Below are 16,058 nucleotides of genomic sequence, written 5' to 3' on the forward strand. Positions count from 1 at the left end.
GAAACACCCAGACACAACTCTTAAGTAACTGACAAGCACGACTTTATTAAAGTTAATTAGTGAATCTCTATATGGATGAGGAGCCCCCCAGGACAGCAGACAGAACTGGCAGACCTCCCAGAAAGAAACATGTACACACGGCCACCGCGCCTCCCGCTCACTTCCTGTACCAGATCCTCATCCTCTTCTCCCTCTTGATCTTCTTCTGCAGCTGCAGGGTCCCGTAGAGCAAGGCCTCAGCCGTGGGGGGACACCCTGGTGGTGGGAGAGGGGAATGCGTGTCAAATGAGTCGTCCGCACAAAAGGTCATCGTGACATGTTTATTGGACTGATAGAAGAAAATTGCCGCAATTGTCTTTGAATATAGAGTATTCTTTGTTCGCCACATGATGGTTAGTAACAGGACCTATAAAAAGACACTGTACCTTGTCCAAGTCTATTTAAACATTTCTCTTGGAAACGTACTGACACCGAAACATATGGCTAGGTCGGAGTCAGGGAGAGACAATAAGAAACGTCTTGGCTGATACTGGTTCGTCATCCTACATCTGAGTACAGCAGATTGGGACCGACGAGGAAATCCCATTAAACACATTTACGCAATCTACAATACAAACACATTCTGGCTGATATAGTGGTGCATCTCTGTCTAGAATAAACAGTGCATCTCAGTCTAGAATAAACATAGTTTCCCCCTATCGTAGAAACCGCTTTTGCTCAAATTGCTTAGGAAAGAAGTGTCACGAATTCCCTTCTTTAAAACGTGGATGGCTCTTGGTGTGGAGGTAACGGTGAGTCTACCTGGGACGTAGATGTCGACCGGTACGATGCGATCACACCCTCGGACCACGGCGTAGGAGTAGTGGTAGTATCCACCTCCGTTGGCGCAGCTAAAAATAAAACAGTCCTTCAATGTTGGCCCTTATCTTACAACCTGTGTGTCAACGCTGACTACAGTGAATACATTCGGGCAGTTATGAGTGCATAGCGCAGCTCTGACCCTGTAAGAAATATGAATACATTTATATATAATTTTCATATACTATAACTTTGAAGTAGTGGTATTATAGAAGTAGTCGTAGTAGTAAATAAAGTGCATACAATTATGTAATAATGAGTGGTATAGAAGAGGAATTGCTAAAAAAAGACTACAGATTTTCAGGGGACAGAAGGGGAGCCAACGAGTACAAATGTTGAACAGTTGCCAACGATTTGTAAAGGAATGGAAGAAGCCGGCTGGAGGAGCCTCTGTAGATAAGACACGGCACAGCGCGAGATGGAACAGCAGACGGGGGGGGGGGGGGGGGGGAAGGGTCTGAAAGGTCAGCATACAGCTGCAGAGTTGCATTACCTTCCCATGGAGATGACGTATCTGGGCTCGGGCATCTGGTCGTACACCTACAGGGAAAAGACAACCAATTTCAGATGGTTTCTCCCCCACACTGGAGTCTTGCGAAACACGTTGATCCCTCTATTTTCATATACTTGTTCTCTTTGTAGTAGTGACTTGCCTATGGGATAGAGATAAGCTCTCTAAGGAGTGCTCGAGGAGGTACCGCCACCTTTCTTCTACGTTGTACAGTACATTATCTCTTGAACAAACTTGTTGGAGCTCTGCATTAACAAAGGGCATGCTGTACCTCTAGGAAGGCCTCAGAGCATTGGCTTTAGAACACAGCAAACACAAATCCCTCTCAACTTACTATGTGTCATATGCCAATTATTCTCCCATTATCTTTCCTCCACTTCCCCATGCACTCATCAGCCTGAATCCATCAGGTTTGGCTACCGCCTGAGTCAAGTCTGCATCTGGTTTGTTTTGGCACAAAACCGGGGCAGAGATATCGGGAGAGCCGTCGGCTCCATCTGAACCGAACCACGGAGCGTCACCTCCGATACAGCGGCGGTTCGTTTGGCATAAGGTCAGAGGAACTCTGGTGCAGACCGAAAAGGCGACAATAGTCTGCTACAAAACGAGGGTCTACGCCCGCTCCAAAGTGGACTACAGTTTGGTTCGCTTTATGGTGAGAAGGTGAACCGAACCAACTACAGGAAACCCGACTTTGTAGAACTATTGGGTGTTGCATTGAGCTTTGCAAAGAGCTCTTCAACGACTGCATTTGCTAAATAAATCCCCTGGCCGTGGAGCAATCCGTCTGACGGGGGCCGGTTGTAAAACGTTAGGCCTAAAAAAAAAAAAAGTTTGGTTCCTGTTGGTTGTCAGTTGAGGTCATGGGTAGGTAGGGAATTTATTTATTTATTTTATTTTATTTTTTCCAGCGGCAGCGAATGATAGTTAGGTTGTTTTTCATTTAAAAACGAGAATATTCGCTCATCCTTGTACAGAATGAAGAGGTGCTGTACAAAAACGTAATTATAGTTTGCATTTTTTTTTTTAAAGCTCATAAAGTAATTTGGGTCGCACATAAATAGATGGGGTCGGTCGGAAACCGGAACCCCCCCGCCGCACTCACCTTCCGTAGCGCGGGGGCCATCTTGTTGGTGAGCGTCCCGGCGACGATCATGACGTCGGACTGACGGGGGCTGGCACGGAACACCACCCCGAAGCGGTCCATGTCGTAGCGCGGCGCCGCCATGTGCATCATCTCCACGGCGCAGCACGCCAGGCCGAAGGTCATAGGCCACAAGGAGCTCTGGGGAGGAGGGAGGAGACGTCAGGAGGAGGGAGGAGACGGCGGGAGGAGGGAGGAGACGTCAGGAGGAGGGAGGAGACATCGGGAGGAGGGTTTACAGTATGTGGATTTCTGCGAACAATGCCACCTAGTGTGCATGTGGGATCTATCCACACACACACACACACACCTTTTCATAATCCTGCCTAACCACTCTAAGTTTGTGTGCCTTGAACATCTCATGCCTTAACCCCTAAATTAGTGGGAACCACAAAATGATAAGGCTTTCAAAGTGTTTCTTACTGCGGTAATGTACCAGTTTAGTTTGTCACTAGCAGACGCACACGAATCCAAAGCGATTGACATGACTTGCATTATTGTAGATGCCAGTCATTAAGGAGTAAGTTGGTGTTAGCCTTGTTGCTCAGGTATCAGTGTGCTGCTGTTGTTACATAACTTTGGGATGAATGTATTACCCATCTTATCCAATCTGACGGCCCTGAATACACAACATTGACCTATCGTGCTCAGCGTCTGTGCCTGATCCATACTGCAGCGCAGACAAGCGCTCATTCAGGCAAAGGGAAGGGAAGAGTAGCACTCCACCACTAGATCCCGGCTGAGCCTGAGAGTGAAGGAGGGACTCACCCTGCGCGCCCAGTTGACCAGATCATCCAGCTTGGTGATGACGTACTCCCCCTTGCTGCTGGCGACGGCTGTGGGCTTGGCAGCAGCCAGCGCGGTGCTCTTCTCCCTCACCGCGACGATACTGGACCAAAACACACAGGGCAAAGACACAGTGTCAGGGAGCCTTCTGAGAAAGGGCCAGCGCGATAGGCTGGAGTGGAGCGGTGGGTAGGGCTTGGCGAGCTCACCTGTGAGTGGCGGTCTCATTTTTAGCGCTGTGGTGCAGACACTTCTGATGATGGAGGGCGAAATACGAAATAGACCTGGAACACACAAGATAATATATTTAAAATCATGTTGAAGGGTAGATACTATTATCCAGAGTGACTTAAAGTGAATTAAGCTAAAGGATTCCTACAGGCCAGCCGTGGATAATAGGGATCCAAACCAGAACTAATACCTAAATATTATTTAGAATTAACCATTTCAAAATGAATTAACCATTTCATTGTGCTTCAACTAGCAAAAAGGGAACACACCACTGTATCATATTGTTCCTGAGCTAAACTTGCAGCATAAAAATAGTAATCATAACATGGACAAATGTTAAAGGGCATGTACATTTACGCATACTCGCTAGATTACAATGACTGAGTATGCTTCATTTTTTCCTTTTTTATGGAAATAATCAATTTCAAAAAAGCTCTGAATCTAAATTGAATCAAGAACAAATAAATTGCAGTGCATTGATGAATTTATATTTTTACCCAGCCCTAGTAATTACTACACAACAGTGTAACCATACAGACTCAATGCATTGAATCATACTGAATAAAAGGTCAATGAGCTCTATAAACTCTGCGCTCATAGGGGGAGGGAGTTGGATTGAGTTCAATCAAAGAAAGCCTTAGCCTGGATTTACCTTGTTGAGAAGCAGCCTAACGAGGACAGTCGATGTGCTGGGAGGGAGAAAGGGAACTATTTAGTTCAACAAACACCTTTTCGAGATTACCGCATGGTTAAACAACTACTTCACAAGGGAGTACATCCAAAAAATATTTCCATGTAAATATCTTGATTCAAAATGATTTAGATAACTTTTAAATGTGATACCTGTCAATGATATCATAATAAAAAGGTGATGAAGGAGTTTTTTTGAAAAAGGGGTGATTTTGTTGATGAAATAAGCTTCATATACTTCCAGCAGGACATCACAGCTCCAAATCCAGAGCCAGAAAAATAACAAACACCAGACCAGGAACATAACAATTCCCATTGTATTGGACTAGCACACGTCAAAGCATTTGCATAAAGGTTCATGCTGCACTTTTACTTACAGTCAATATCAAATACGACGACATTTGCATGAGATGACAGTTAAATAGGAAAAGCACAATGACAAAACATAACAATGTTATCTCGAAGCACATTGAATCGCCCTTGTGTTGTTATTCTACACAGAAGTGAAGGCTGTGTGGCTATACAAGGTCCGAATGTCTGTAACGTTATTCAAGCAGCCTCTGCTGCTAACAGACGTAGCAAGGTCAGCCTGCGCAGTGAAGTAAACTGGGCAAACTATGCTTCTGACGCCGACATACAACGAATAAAACATCCATATATAGAATATGTACACACCCTCTAAATACCACGTTGATAAAACACACGCATATTGGAACAAATTCCTTTGGATTTTAGTCATAACATCACTTACCAACAAGCGCCGCCATCTTTGAAAGTATAGTTGTGAGAAAGCTGCTTCCGGTGCAGGACATGAGTGGACCAGAAGAGGGCGCTGTTGATCATCCAGACATGTTGCAGGACCTGAGTGGACCTCAAGGAGGCGCTGTTGGGCCCCCATCTGGTGCAGGACCCGAGTGGGCCTGAAGGGGCGCTGTTGGCCCTCCGATCTGGTGCAGGACCTGGGTTGGTCTGAGGGGGCGCTGTTGGGCCCCGCACTGATCATCCAGACTTGTCGAAAAGTTTATTATATGTTATATTTTAGCTCCGCGGCTCCACCCAAAACTGTCTGCCATCCATGACCCACATTTAGGGCTATATACTTAGTGTCATCTGAGTCCGTTTGAGATGGCTATTCCCTTTCATTAGGTACGGCGGTTTATAACAAAATCTGGACGAAATTGGAAGACGTCGAAAAGGAATCAAACAAGGATAAAACTGAACTAAACGAAAATGTGCTTTAGAGAGTCACTAATAGTTTTATCATGAAGAGTGACACATAAGCATGAGGTGAATAGTTCATTGTCAAGCATTGCCTGATGAATAAATTAACCTCAATATTCCTTGAAATCAAAGGTAATCATAAATGGTATTTCCTATCTTATGTCACAGGCAGCTGGACAGAACACTTCTGGACACTACCCAGAAAATCGTCTAAATTATCTACTGGAAATGTTACAACAGAAACCACTGTCTCCCTTCATACTATAAACAACACACGATTATAGTAGTTCACTGTTAAAGCACAATGAGGAGCACTGTTGTATTAATTGAGCTATGTTGGGATTTTAGATGCATTAAGGAGGAATTTAATTTGGATGTATCAATGCGATGGCCAGGGGTCATGAATGTTGAGCTGTAGTGATGAATAGTTTCAGGATACCTTCTACATATTGTTCCAAAGCCTAAGAGGAAATTAATCACATTGTTTTTTATATTTGTTTATCAGTTAGACCTTTAGTAAACAACATATAACTCATGCATGCTTTAATTCTTCTTGTCATACATTTCTCTAAATATCCTTTATTATTTAGCAGCTGCTTTGATCCAAAGGGTTTTTGTTTAGGAGATATAGGCCCAATTCAACACCCTAACACCAAAAACACTGTGTTGTGATAGTCTTGACATCAACATAGCCAACCAAGAACGAATATTTGCTAAGTTGAGCACAGCACCGTACAGTTATGGTGCGAACACACCAAGCGCGTACCTCGCGTACCATGTACGCGCGTAACGCACCTAAAATGTTGCTTGACCATTTTGTGTCAAAAATGGTCAGATACGCGCGTACGCATACGCGCGTAGATGAGACCGCCCAAACCCCCCCCCCCCCCCCCCCAGCCTGTGGCTGCGCTGGATTTAGGAGTCCGAGGAAGGAAACCCAAACGCCGCTGTGTTTGGGTAGATGATAGAGCTTGGATCGGGTTAGATTAAATAATCTCGGATATAAATAACAATAATCGGGTTAAATAACTTCACATGGTGTGTCTGGTGTGTTTCCAGCATTCGTAGTGTTGATCAGCAGAGAAATAGTCCGCCAAGACGTTGAGGTTGCTTAGCAATCAGAGACTCTGTCCATGCAAGTGAACGGAGCGTTCACTCTTCGTCATAACTATCAAACCAAACATCCTTCACATTCACCGAGCGAACATTATGAAAGTAAAATGCACATTTCTCGCTAGAAATGTTTCCATAAACGCATTTAATGGCGTAACTATGTTACTATTTCCACCCAGAATAAAGAAAGTTGCCGGCCGTGGCTGCCATGGACATGGCTGCGCTGGAGTCCGAGGTAGGAAACCCAAACGCCGTCGCGTTTGGGTGATAGAGTTTAGATCGGATTAGATTAAATAATCTCGGATATAAATAACAATAATCTGGTTAAATAACTTCACATGGTGTGTCTGGTGTGTTTCCAGCATTCGTAGTGTTGATCAGCAGATATATAGTCCGCCAAGACGTTGAGGTTGCTTAGCAATCAGAGACTCTGGCCATGCAAGTGAACGGAGCGTTCACTCTTCGTCATAACTATCAAACCAAACATCCTTCACATTCACCGAGCGAACATTATGAAAGTAAAATGCACATTTCTCGCTAGAAATGTTTCCATAAACGCATTTAATGGCGTAACTATGTTACTATTTCCACCCAGAATAAAGAAAGTTGCCGGCCGTGGCTGCCATGGACATGGCTGCGCTGGAGTCCGAGGTAGGAAACCCAAACGCCGTGGTGTTTGGGTGATAGAGTTTAGATCGGATTAGATTAAATAATATCGGATATAAATAACAATAATCTGGTTAAATAACTTCACATGGTGTGTCTGGTGTGTTTCCAGCATTCGTAGTGTTGATCAGCAGATATATAGTCCGCCAAGACGTTGAGGTTGCTTAGTAACCAGAGACTCTGTCCATGCAAGTGAACGGAGCGTTCCCTCTTCGTCATAACTATCAAACCAAACATCCTTCACATTCACCGAGCGAACATTATGAAAGTAAAATGCACATTTCTCGCTAAAAATGTTTCCATAAAAGCATTTAATGGCGTAACTATGTTACTATTTCCACACAGAATAAAGAAAGATGTCGGCCGTATGCTTCTGTCCAAGCTCACTACTCTCTGCCAGTGACGTCGGGTCAAGCTCAACGCTGATTGGCTATTGCGGCGCGTATGAGCGTAAAAAGTTCAATTTTTTGAACTCCTCGCGTACGCGCGTATATGTACGCGCGTATATATACGCGCGTATATGTACGCGCGTATATGTACGCGCGTATATATACGCGCGTATATATACGCGCCTCATACGCCCCTAACGCGAGTAAAATGTTGCTTTACGCGTGTACGCGTCTCATACGCGCGTAAACCAATGGTTCCCTATGGAAAAATTGCCAATTTTATACGCGTCGTACGCGAGTAACGCGCTTGGTGTGTTCGCACCTTAGGGATCACTGAAACAAGGCCGGGGATGAAGAATTAGCTGGATATTCTGGTTGTGTTGCATTACTTTTTCTGTTGCCACGACAAACAAGGACTACCTTTCGTCAATTACCAGCCAAATAAATACTGGTGTCTAAGACTAACAGCCTACGATTCTTTCACACAACTGCTGCATCTCAATATTATTTCTTCCATCAAACCTATTTCTGTCCTTGGATTTTATTTATAATCACAATATGGATTGTATGTTTTAGACTCACTTGTACGTTTATTTTGCTGTAAGCGCAAAGACTAAATATACATGTAAGAAAAACACATCAGGAAAGAGCAACCCCCCAATTCTCTGATCATGCTGTTCTTACCCAAAGGTTTTAAACTACAGTCAGTCAGACCCCAGATCATATTGCATCCAGACAGACTGAGCAGGCCGGAGCAGAGCGACTCTGTTCAAATCCTGCTAAGTAATTTAAATGGCGGTGCCCTTTAATTTCATCTCGCTACCATCTCAGGGGAAAAAGCAAAGTGTGTGTGGGATGGGTCTGGTTTTCCGGGAGTAGTTCTGCTGCCCTCCGTGCGGTGAGTCTGACTAACCCCTTCCCCGCCCTCTCTCATTATTCATGAATTATCTTCATGAAGCTGTCATAGCCTACTGGGCCCGGGGCCAGGTGGGCCCCGTAGCTCCAAGCGTTGATGCTAGCCCGACGCTAGGCAACAGGGCTGCTAGCCCAGCGCTAGGCAACAGGGCTGCAGCCTCATGGGAGTACGTTGGGGCTCGGGTTTTCCTCTGGTGGGGCATTTCTTAACAGCGGGGGAAGTCAGGGAGAAAAGGGTCGTCTTCTGGCGTAGAAGATCAGTAACTGGTGTTGGGAATGCCGACCATGAACTGGTTACTCTGTGGCCATTGTTCAAGAGCTGGGAGGCATATTATAGTTTGATTATTGATGAGCAGGTAGGGGTTTAACATCTCGCTCCATATTACACGTCAACTGTAGACATTGGGGAAAATTACATATAAAACTGTCATAAACTGTAAACTTGTCAAAGTAATGGCCTTTATTCTTATCATCATTATTTCATTTACAAAAAGTTTGGCACGATAAAAAATACGCTTCCTCATAAGAAAGGTTTTCCGCCAGTGAACCAAATGAATCCGTATAAAAAAAAGCAAAAGCTCTGAAGCGCTTACGAGTTCAAAACATTAAATATAGTTACTGGAATGGCTTAAAAGGACAAACGTTTAAGACTAGAACTTTGGAGTTCAAGGGCTTTTTTTTTTTTTTTTTTTGGCCACAAGCAAGAGCGAGAGAAAAAAAAGAGGACTCTCGCGGCGCTTCAGATAATAAGCAGGAATCCACATTAAGAACAGAGAAGGTCCTGTGTACGCCAAAGCAGACAGCCGTCGCAGGAGCTCCGAGGTCGGTCGGTCATGGCCGCCCCCAAAGCCGGCCTGCAGACCACAGAAATTGCCTATTTCTAGAAGGATCTCCTCCTTCAAAAAGCACAAAGAGAGTCCCTCTCCCTCCTCTCTCTTTCTTCTTCTCCTTCATCCCCCGCCTTCTTCATCATCGCCCTCCTCCCTTCCTCCTCCTCCTCACATATTGTCCAGGGTGGCGTTGGGCTTGGGGGCTGTCGCCCCCGGCGACCACAGAGAGGGCGTGTCCTGGTTGAGGAGCAGGTCCTGCGAACGGAAGGCGGGGTACTCCAGGCCCAGGTTGTAGAGGAAGAAGAGGTTCAGAGCCACCATGGCCAGCAGGGGGAAGGTGGTCAGGCCCGCGCCGAAGGCCCGCCAGGTGGGGCAGCCGTGGAGACTGGCCCAGTAGACGAGTCTGGAGGGGGGGGGGGGAATGCGATAAAATGAACAAAATGAGATAAAATTACATTGTTGTGCAGGATTATGAAACATGACACATGTTATTGTCTGTATCTGCGCACGCACATAGACACAGACACAGATACACACACACACACACACACACACACACACACACACACACACACACACACACACACACACACACACACACACACACACACACACACACACACACAGGTAGTATTGGTCACAATAATCCACACCCGTACCCTTGTGTGTGTGTGTATATACTATATACATGTTTTCTCTGAGTATACTTTGTATGATTCTTGTTTTGATTCTTTCTTTATTTATCTCTTTGTAATTCTTTGCTTTGTGCCCTGACGCCACCATTCTCCGTGTGGGGTAAATAAGTATCTACCCCGTCACTGTTCAAAGGCAGGGCTTCCTGTGTTAACCAAGAACACGTGGTTTCACTTTTATTTATAAACGGTGAACGATGGAAATGACAGGTTTCATTTAAATATGTTGTTTTAAATCAGGAACCAGCGCATTCTCATACTCAATAATTAGTTCCGGTACATTTAAAAGCGATGAAGACCAACATCATCTCCAAGCCACTCGCATTTAGTATTCAGAGGTCGATAAACACTACAATCCTACAGCTAAACTCATCTATTCCTGTCCTGTTCCTTAACGTTTGTTTTTGTTAATTTGCAGGATTCTCTGTATGACGTTATTATTCTCCAATTAGTGGCTGCAGAGCTGTTCGTTAGAGTGATGAGGTTTATTCCATGGAGTTCTCTACGTCTGTTCACCCCTGCTAAAGAACTCTTGTTTCTCTGTATACCCCACCGTCACAATCACCATGATCCCCCTCACTGTCTCTCTCTCCACCTCTCCTCCTCAGCCTGTTATCAAATCCCGCACATTTTGCAACGCTCAGAATTGGAATGGAAGTGATTCTTCTATCCTTCCTTCCATCTCCATCACCATGTGTGCTCTCTCTCTCTCTCTCGCTCTCTCTTTCCGTATCTGTCCATTCACCTACTTATCGTCAACCTTTAACGGGTAGTTACAACTTTCTAGCTTTCACTCGTTAATCTTTCAGTCTGTTTCCGTCCTTCTCACTCTCCCAGTCTCTATATCCTGGTCTCTCTCTCTCTCCCCCCCCCTCCCCTCTCTCTCTCTCTCCCCCCCCCCCCCTCTCTCTCTCTCGCTCCCTTCCTATTCCCCTTCTCTCTGTCTCTCACCTCTTCCCTTCTATCACAACCTCTTTCTCTCTCTGTCCCTCTTTGTTTATAACTAACTAACTAACTAACTAACTAACTAACTAACTAACTAACTAACTAACTAACTAACTAACTCTCTCTCTCTCTCTCTCTCTCTCTCCCTCTCTCCCTCTCCCTCTCCCTCTCCCTCTCCCTCTCCCTCTCCCTCACCTTCCCAGGAAGAAGATGGCGGCGGCGGTGGGCACCAGGTGCAGGTCCCTCTGGGGGAGCTGCGAGGCCATGAGGAGGAGGTTGAGGGCGTAGAGGAGCAGCAGCTCCAGGGAGGAGGAGACAAACAGCCTCTGGAGGGCCCGTCGCCTGGACGAGGGCTCCGCGGGCTCCAGAGAGCCGCTGCAGAACTGGCAGACCCAGCCGGAGAGCATCGCTGAAGGGGAAGGGAGAGGGGGGGGGAGAGAGGGGGAGAGGGGGGAGTCGGTTAGACAGCTTCCTGAACGGAACGCCAGGCGTCGGTTCTTTCCACGAATCGATTGGACCTCACACTGCTGGAACGGCCTAAACGCTGCCGACAGCCTTGCTCCAGATGATATTGGGAATAGGCATGAAGTGGATTTTCTATTTCTGGAAGATTGCCCCCCCCCCCCCCCCCCTAAACACATTAACACACACACACTCACACGCAAAGCTTCAGTCTTTCTGATAAACAGCGTGAATTTATTTTCCATATTAAGCTGTCAACCGTGGCATTCTTAGACTGAATAAACTGGGTCACACTGGGCCGTACTCCTGTGTGCACCTCCTGGCCTTCCCGGTCGGTACGCCAGTAAACCCTGGGAGACAAGCGGGACGCAGACAGGGAGAGGAGCCCTGTCTCCCTCCTTCCGTCTCCCCCATGTCTGTCTCTCTGTCTCCATCACCTGTCTCCTTTTAAGGCTACAGACAGGAAGAGGAAGCATGGCTTCCCCTCCAGAAGCTCAGTGAATCCACCAAAGCTTTGGGTTCCAGAAAACCAAATCAAATTAAAAAACAGAGACAAAACCTAAAAACACCGGACTCATTCCGCATTCCTGGACTTAAGACGACTAGACGACCTGAACCTCTTCAATCCTCCCAAATAAAAAGCAGTTTTTATTATAATCGGCGAGCAGAGGGAGTTGTTGGTTTGGTTTGTTGTGAGGGACGGGACCAGCCTAGTCTGACCCCCAGACACCAAGACCTTCAGACCCTCAGACCCCCAGACACCATAGACCCCCAGTCCCCAAGCCCCCAGACACCAAGACCTTCAGACCCTCAGACCCCCAGACCCCATAGACCCCCAGTCCCCAAGCCCCCAGACACCAAGACCTTCAGACCCTCAGACCCCCAGACCCCATAGACCCCCAGTCCCCAAGCCCCCAGACACCAAGACCTTCAGACCCTCAGACCCCCAGACCCATTGACCCCCAGTCCCCAAGCCCCCAGACACCAAGACCTTCAGCCCCCTAGACCTCCATACCTCCATACCCCCAGCCCTCCAGCCCCCCAGACCCCCAGTCCCCCAGCCTCCAGACCTCCATACCCCCAGCCCCCCAGACCTCCAGACCTCCACCCCCCAGCCCCCCAGACCTCCATCCCCCCAGCCCCCCAGACCTCCATACCCCCAGCCCCCCAGACCTACCCAGCAGGACGGGCAGGGAGGCCACCAGGCAGCAGCCCAGGGTGAAGACGAGGCGGCTGCCCAGGTCGGGGCAGCGCGGGGCCTTGAGGGGGACGTGGAAATAGAGTGCATAGAGGATCCCCGCGGCGCACACCAGCGAGGCCACGGCGGCGCCCAGGGCGGGGCCACGGCCCCCCCGGCGGCAGCAGCGCCGGCCGCCCGGCGGCAACGCGTCCGTCGCCACGACGACGGCCTCGCAGCCCTGGCCGCGCCCCCCCGACTCCATCCAGACGGCCAGCTCCACGGTGCCGGGGGGCGCGTCGAGCAGGGGCCGGCCCTCGCCAGCGTGGGGGGGGTGCTGGGGGCGGGGGTGCGGGCGGAGGGGGGGCGGGGGCTGGCGGGCCCACCGCGCCGGGTCCGTTCCGTTGGGGAGGTCTTCGGCGAGGGGGGCGGAGGGGGGGGAAGGGGAGGGGGGGGAGGGGGGGAGGAGGGGGGAGGGAGCGACGACGCGGTTTTCCGAGGCGTCTTCCAAAGTGTGCGCCGTCGTGGCAACGACGCTGGAAAGATCCCCCCCCCCCTCCGGTACTCCCTGTTCCCGACGCGTCGTCCCGCTGTCGTCTGGCCGGCTGTCGTCGTCTGGAATTAGACGCAAACACAAACGTCTGAGCAGCGCATTCAAATCAGGGTATTCAAAACACGGCTGGCATGGCTTCCTGTGCGCACTGCGGGAACGAGTGCTCTAATGCTTTGTGCTTTATGGTTAGGGATATAAATACCAAATCTCATGATTTCATTTAGAACACATCTGCCATTTTTATCTGTCAGCAAATTCCGTAAAGTCATTATACAACGCTGCCCTTTTTAACTATTTTGTTGTCTTAGGGTTAGGGCTAGGTTTTGTATATTATTCAGGTTTTGTTGGTCGAAATGACCCTGGGTGCACTGGCACGTCATTTCCAAGTCCTTTTGTTTACTTTTTTTTAAATTATTATTCTTATTGTTATTATGTTTTTTTAGGGTTATGGTTAGGTTAACCCCATTCTACCCAATCAACACAAACAAAAGATTTAAAACAAACAAACGCCATTTAAAAAAAATATCATTTCAGTATAATATAAACAAACCCCCAACACAAGTGGCCCCCCTAAAAGTGCGCGTGGAAGAAACACTACCCTAGCAACCCACCTCTGTGCGTATCGGCTGAGGGTCCGGTCCCGGGTTCCAGTGACCGCTGCGACCCGGTCACGGAGTGGGGTGAGGAGTGGAGCTCCTCCACCGAGGACTCGGGGCTGTCCGACACGGGCGCCAGCGAGATCTGGGTGTCCAGGTCCAGGAAGGGGGAGAAGGAGAGCCGCGCTGGGTCGATGTCCTGCAGCTGGTTGATGATGTCACTGATGGACTCCTTGACGCTGTCGATCTCTGCCCCGTCCTGCGGGTGAGCGGACGGACGCCCCGTGGAGCTCATGGTCGCACGGTCTGTAGGCGTGAAGACGATTTGGTTTTTGGGTTTATCGAGGATGATAACAAGTAAATACAATACAATAAAAAAGGTCTCCAAGGATTCCAAAATCACTTTGGTTAAAAGCGTCTGCTATATAGGCCTACCCTAAATATGAATTTAAATTACTTCTAACGAGTAACGATAAAAACAATGATAATATCACACATTTTATTGATACACGTAACGCCTGATCACGTTATGGTAAAAAAAGAAAGAAAAAAAAAGTACATAAAAGCGTTTGCTTTCAACCCAGAGTCCTATCATACTATCATATTTTGCATTACACAGAAATACATTAAAACACAAGCTAAGTGAGGTTTATGCGACCGGCCCGTCCCGCCATGACGGGGTCCCAACATCTGGGGGTTGACTTTGGGGGCGGGGGGGGATCTGGCGTGCTCGAGGCGCGGGCACGCCATCCACTTAACAGACACACGCACAACGTGCACGTCTGAACCACGCACGTCTTAAAGTAAAGGCTGTATTAGACTTTACAATATCTGTGGCCTACGATACGCAGCAACGTTGATAACGAAAAGTGCATTGCATGGACGCTGGTTCTACCCGTGATAAATGAGCAAGGATAAGAATTGGATGCACGATGGAGGTAAAAAAACAAACAGTGAAAGAGAAAACACGCAACAGGCAATGTGCGTGGACTCAAGTCAGCAGAGAAACCCAACTAAAGCCCGGACCTGGACCGGTTCAGCTGCAGATGGAAACACCATGTAGCCTATCGATCCCTAATCCCATTATAAAGACAAACGGACGCTTTGAGGATTAGATTTAAGATAGTCTTACAATATGCCTTGAGGCTACACAGACAAAGTAGAGGATTTGTCGATGTGAGAAGCCAGCCTACAAAAGAAACGCACAATCCATCGCCATGTATTGATCACGTTGTAGTTTTCTATTCTGCCACCACACACACATGCATGGTTATCGCATTGACCAAAAGTATTGGTCCAGACAAAACAAATCTAGCATAGATTACAGATCAACTTTATTAAAAAAACTGCTTTTAAAATCAGCACCAGTCCACCGGGATCATCCCAAAGTCTTACCTCTCAGACTGTAGCGATGGCTGGGTCCGTCTTTGCTTCTTTTATTATTGCAGTAAAATAGCGTCCGGTCGACCTGTGTGTGTGTGTGTGTGCGTGTGTGTGTGTGCGTCTCCCTCCCCCCTCGCTCGCTTTGGGTCCTGCAGTCCTCTCAACTTCTGAATCAAATTTCAACCAGGACCAAATACTACGCAGTGGCCCCGCCCCCCCCCCAGCCACTCCGGGTACCGCGCAGTCCCGGACCATATGGAGCACATCAACCCGGAGCGGATACACACACCACCCCACGCCAGGGGAGGGGAGGGGGTGGGGAGGGGGCCGGACTGGGTCCGTCTAGCACCAGGGAGCACACGGGATTTCACAAGGAGAAACCTCTCCAAACCTCTCCTTCCCCCGAGTCCCCTGGAAACAGCGCTGGGTCGATCGTACATTGTTTGTTGCCCGGTCCCCCATTGTCGTCCGATAATAGAGTAGAGAGAGTAGGGCCCGGACAATAGTTATTAATCTTCTAGAATGGTTCAGATTGAGTTTTTTCTTTTGCCGGAGACGGACAGTTGGTGGAACTTCGAGAGACCTGGCTCATGTTTAGAGTAAGGGGAGGGGGGAGGTTCGGAGAGAGAGAGTAATTGGAGGTTCTTGATGCCCTGCCTCGTTGTTTTAGCAGCGGTGGAGGGGAGTGAGCAGCCAGGAGCTGCCTTGTAGTTGCCTGTAGGTGGTTTCTGTATAGCAGTCTGGACCAGGTTTAGAAACAGGGGTAAGATAATCGGGGCGGCTGCGACAATAGCGCGCTTTGTTCTTGCAGGCACATGTGCCGTGGTGAAGTGAGGGGCAGGCGGATGAGAGGGTTGGGTTTCACTGCAGCCTTGGGAGGCAGACGGCTGGTTGGC

The 16,058-nt window shown here is 48.1% G+C and overlaps 2 protein-coding genes across 2 annotated transcripts; both read right to left on the bottom strand.

Annotated features, from left to right (window-relative positions):
• On the bottom strand, positions 1-5,041 carry ndufs7 (NADH:ubiquinone oxidoreductase core subunit S7). Its single transcript, XM_056603525.1, has 8 exons — positions 4,972-5,041; positions 4,183-4,219; positions 3,509-3,583; positions 3,282-3,402; positions 2,475-2,654; positions 1,352-1,398; positions 802-890; positions 1-255 (listed from the first exon to the last, which is right to left on the bottom strand). The coding sequence occupies exons 1-8, from the start codon at positions 5,030-5,032 to the stop codon at positions 158-160; spliced, it is 708 nt and encodes a 235-aa protein (XP_056459500.1). The 5' UTR covers positions 5,033-5,041; the 3' UTR covers positions 1-157.
• Positions 5,042-8,638: 3,597 nt separating this feature from the next.
• On the bottom strand, positions 8,639-15,313 carry LOC130393515 (transmembrane protein 79-like). Its single transcript, XM_056604187.1, has 6 exons — positions 15,175-15,313; positions 13,795-14,085; positions 13,115-13,245; positions 12,631-12,967; positions 11,187-11,400; positions 8,639-9,757 (listed from the first exon to the last, which is right to left on the bottom strand). The coding sequence occupies exons 2-6, from the start codon at positions 14,072-14,074 to the stop codon at positions 9,523-9,525; spliced, it is 1,197 nt and encodes a 398-aa protein (XP_056460162.1). The 5' UTR covers positions 14,075-14,085; positions 15,175-15,313; the 3' UTR covers positions 8,639-9,522.
• Positions 15,314-16,058: the final 745 nt, after the last annotated feature.

Source organism: Gadus chalcogrammus, chromosome 12 (genome assembly GCF_026213295.1).
Source record: "Gadus chalcogrammus isolate NIFS_2021 chromosome 12, NIFS_Gcha_1.0, whole genome shotgun sequence".
Lineage (NCBI taxonomy): Eukaryota > Metazoa > Chordata > Actinopteri > Gadiformes > Gadidae > Gadus > Gadus chalcogrammus.

Excerpts from the sequence above, each read along its gene's own strand:
- ndufs7 (XM_056603525.1), bottom strand. The coding sequence starts at position 5,032 with ATGTCCTGCACCGGAAGCAGCTTTCTCACAACTATACTTTCAAAGATG. Across the intron at positions 2,655-3,281 it reads TGGTCAACTGGGCGCGCAGG|AGCTCCTTGTGGCCTATGAC; the intron begins GTGAGTCCCTCC and ends CCTCCTCCCCAG. Across the intron at positions 891-1,351 it reads TACGTCATCTCCATGGGAAG|CTGCGCCAACGGAGGTGGAT; the intron begins GTAATGCAACTC and ends TTTTATTTTTAG.
- LOC130393515 (XM_056604187.1), bottom strand. The coding sequence starts at position 14,074 with ATGAGCTCCACGGGGCGTCCGTCCGCTCACCCGCAGGACGGGGCAGAG. Across the intron at positions 13,246-13,794 it reads CTCAGCCGATACGCACAGAG|ACGACGACAGCCGGCCAGAC; the intron begins GTGGGTTGCTAG and ends GTCTAATTCCAG. Across the intron at positions 12,968-13,114 it reads ACGCCTCGGAAAACCGCGTC|CACCCCCCCCACGCTGGCGA; the intron begins GTCGCTCCCTCC and ends CCCCGCCCCCAG.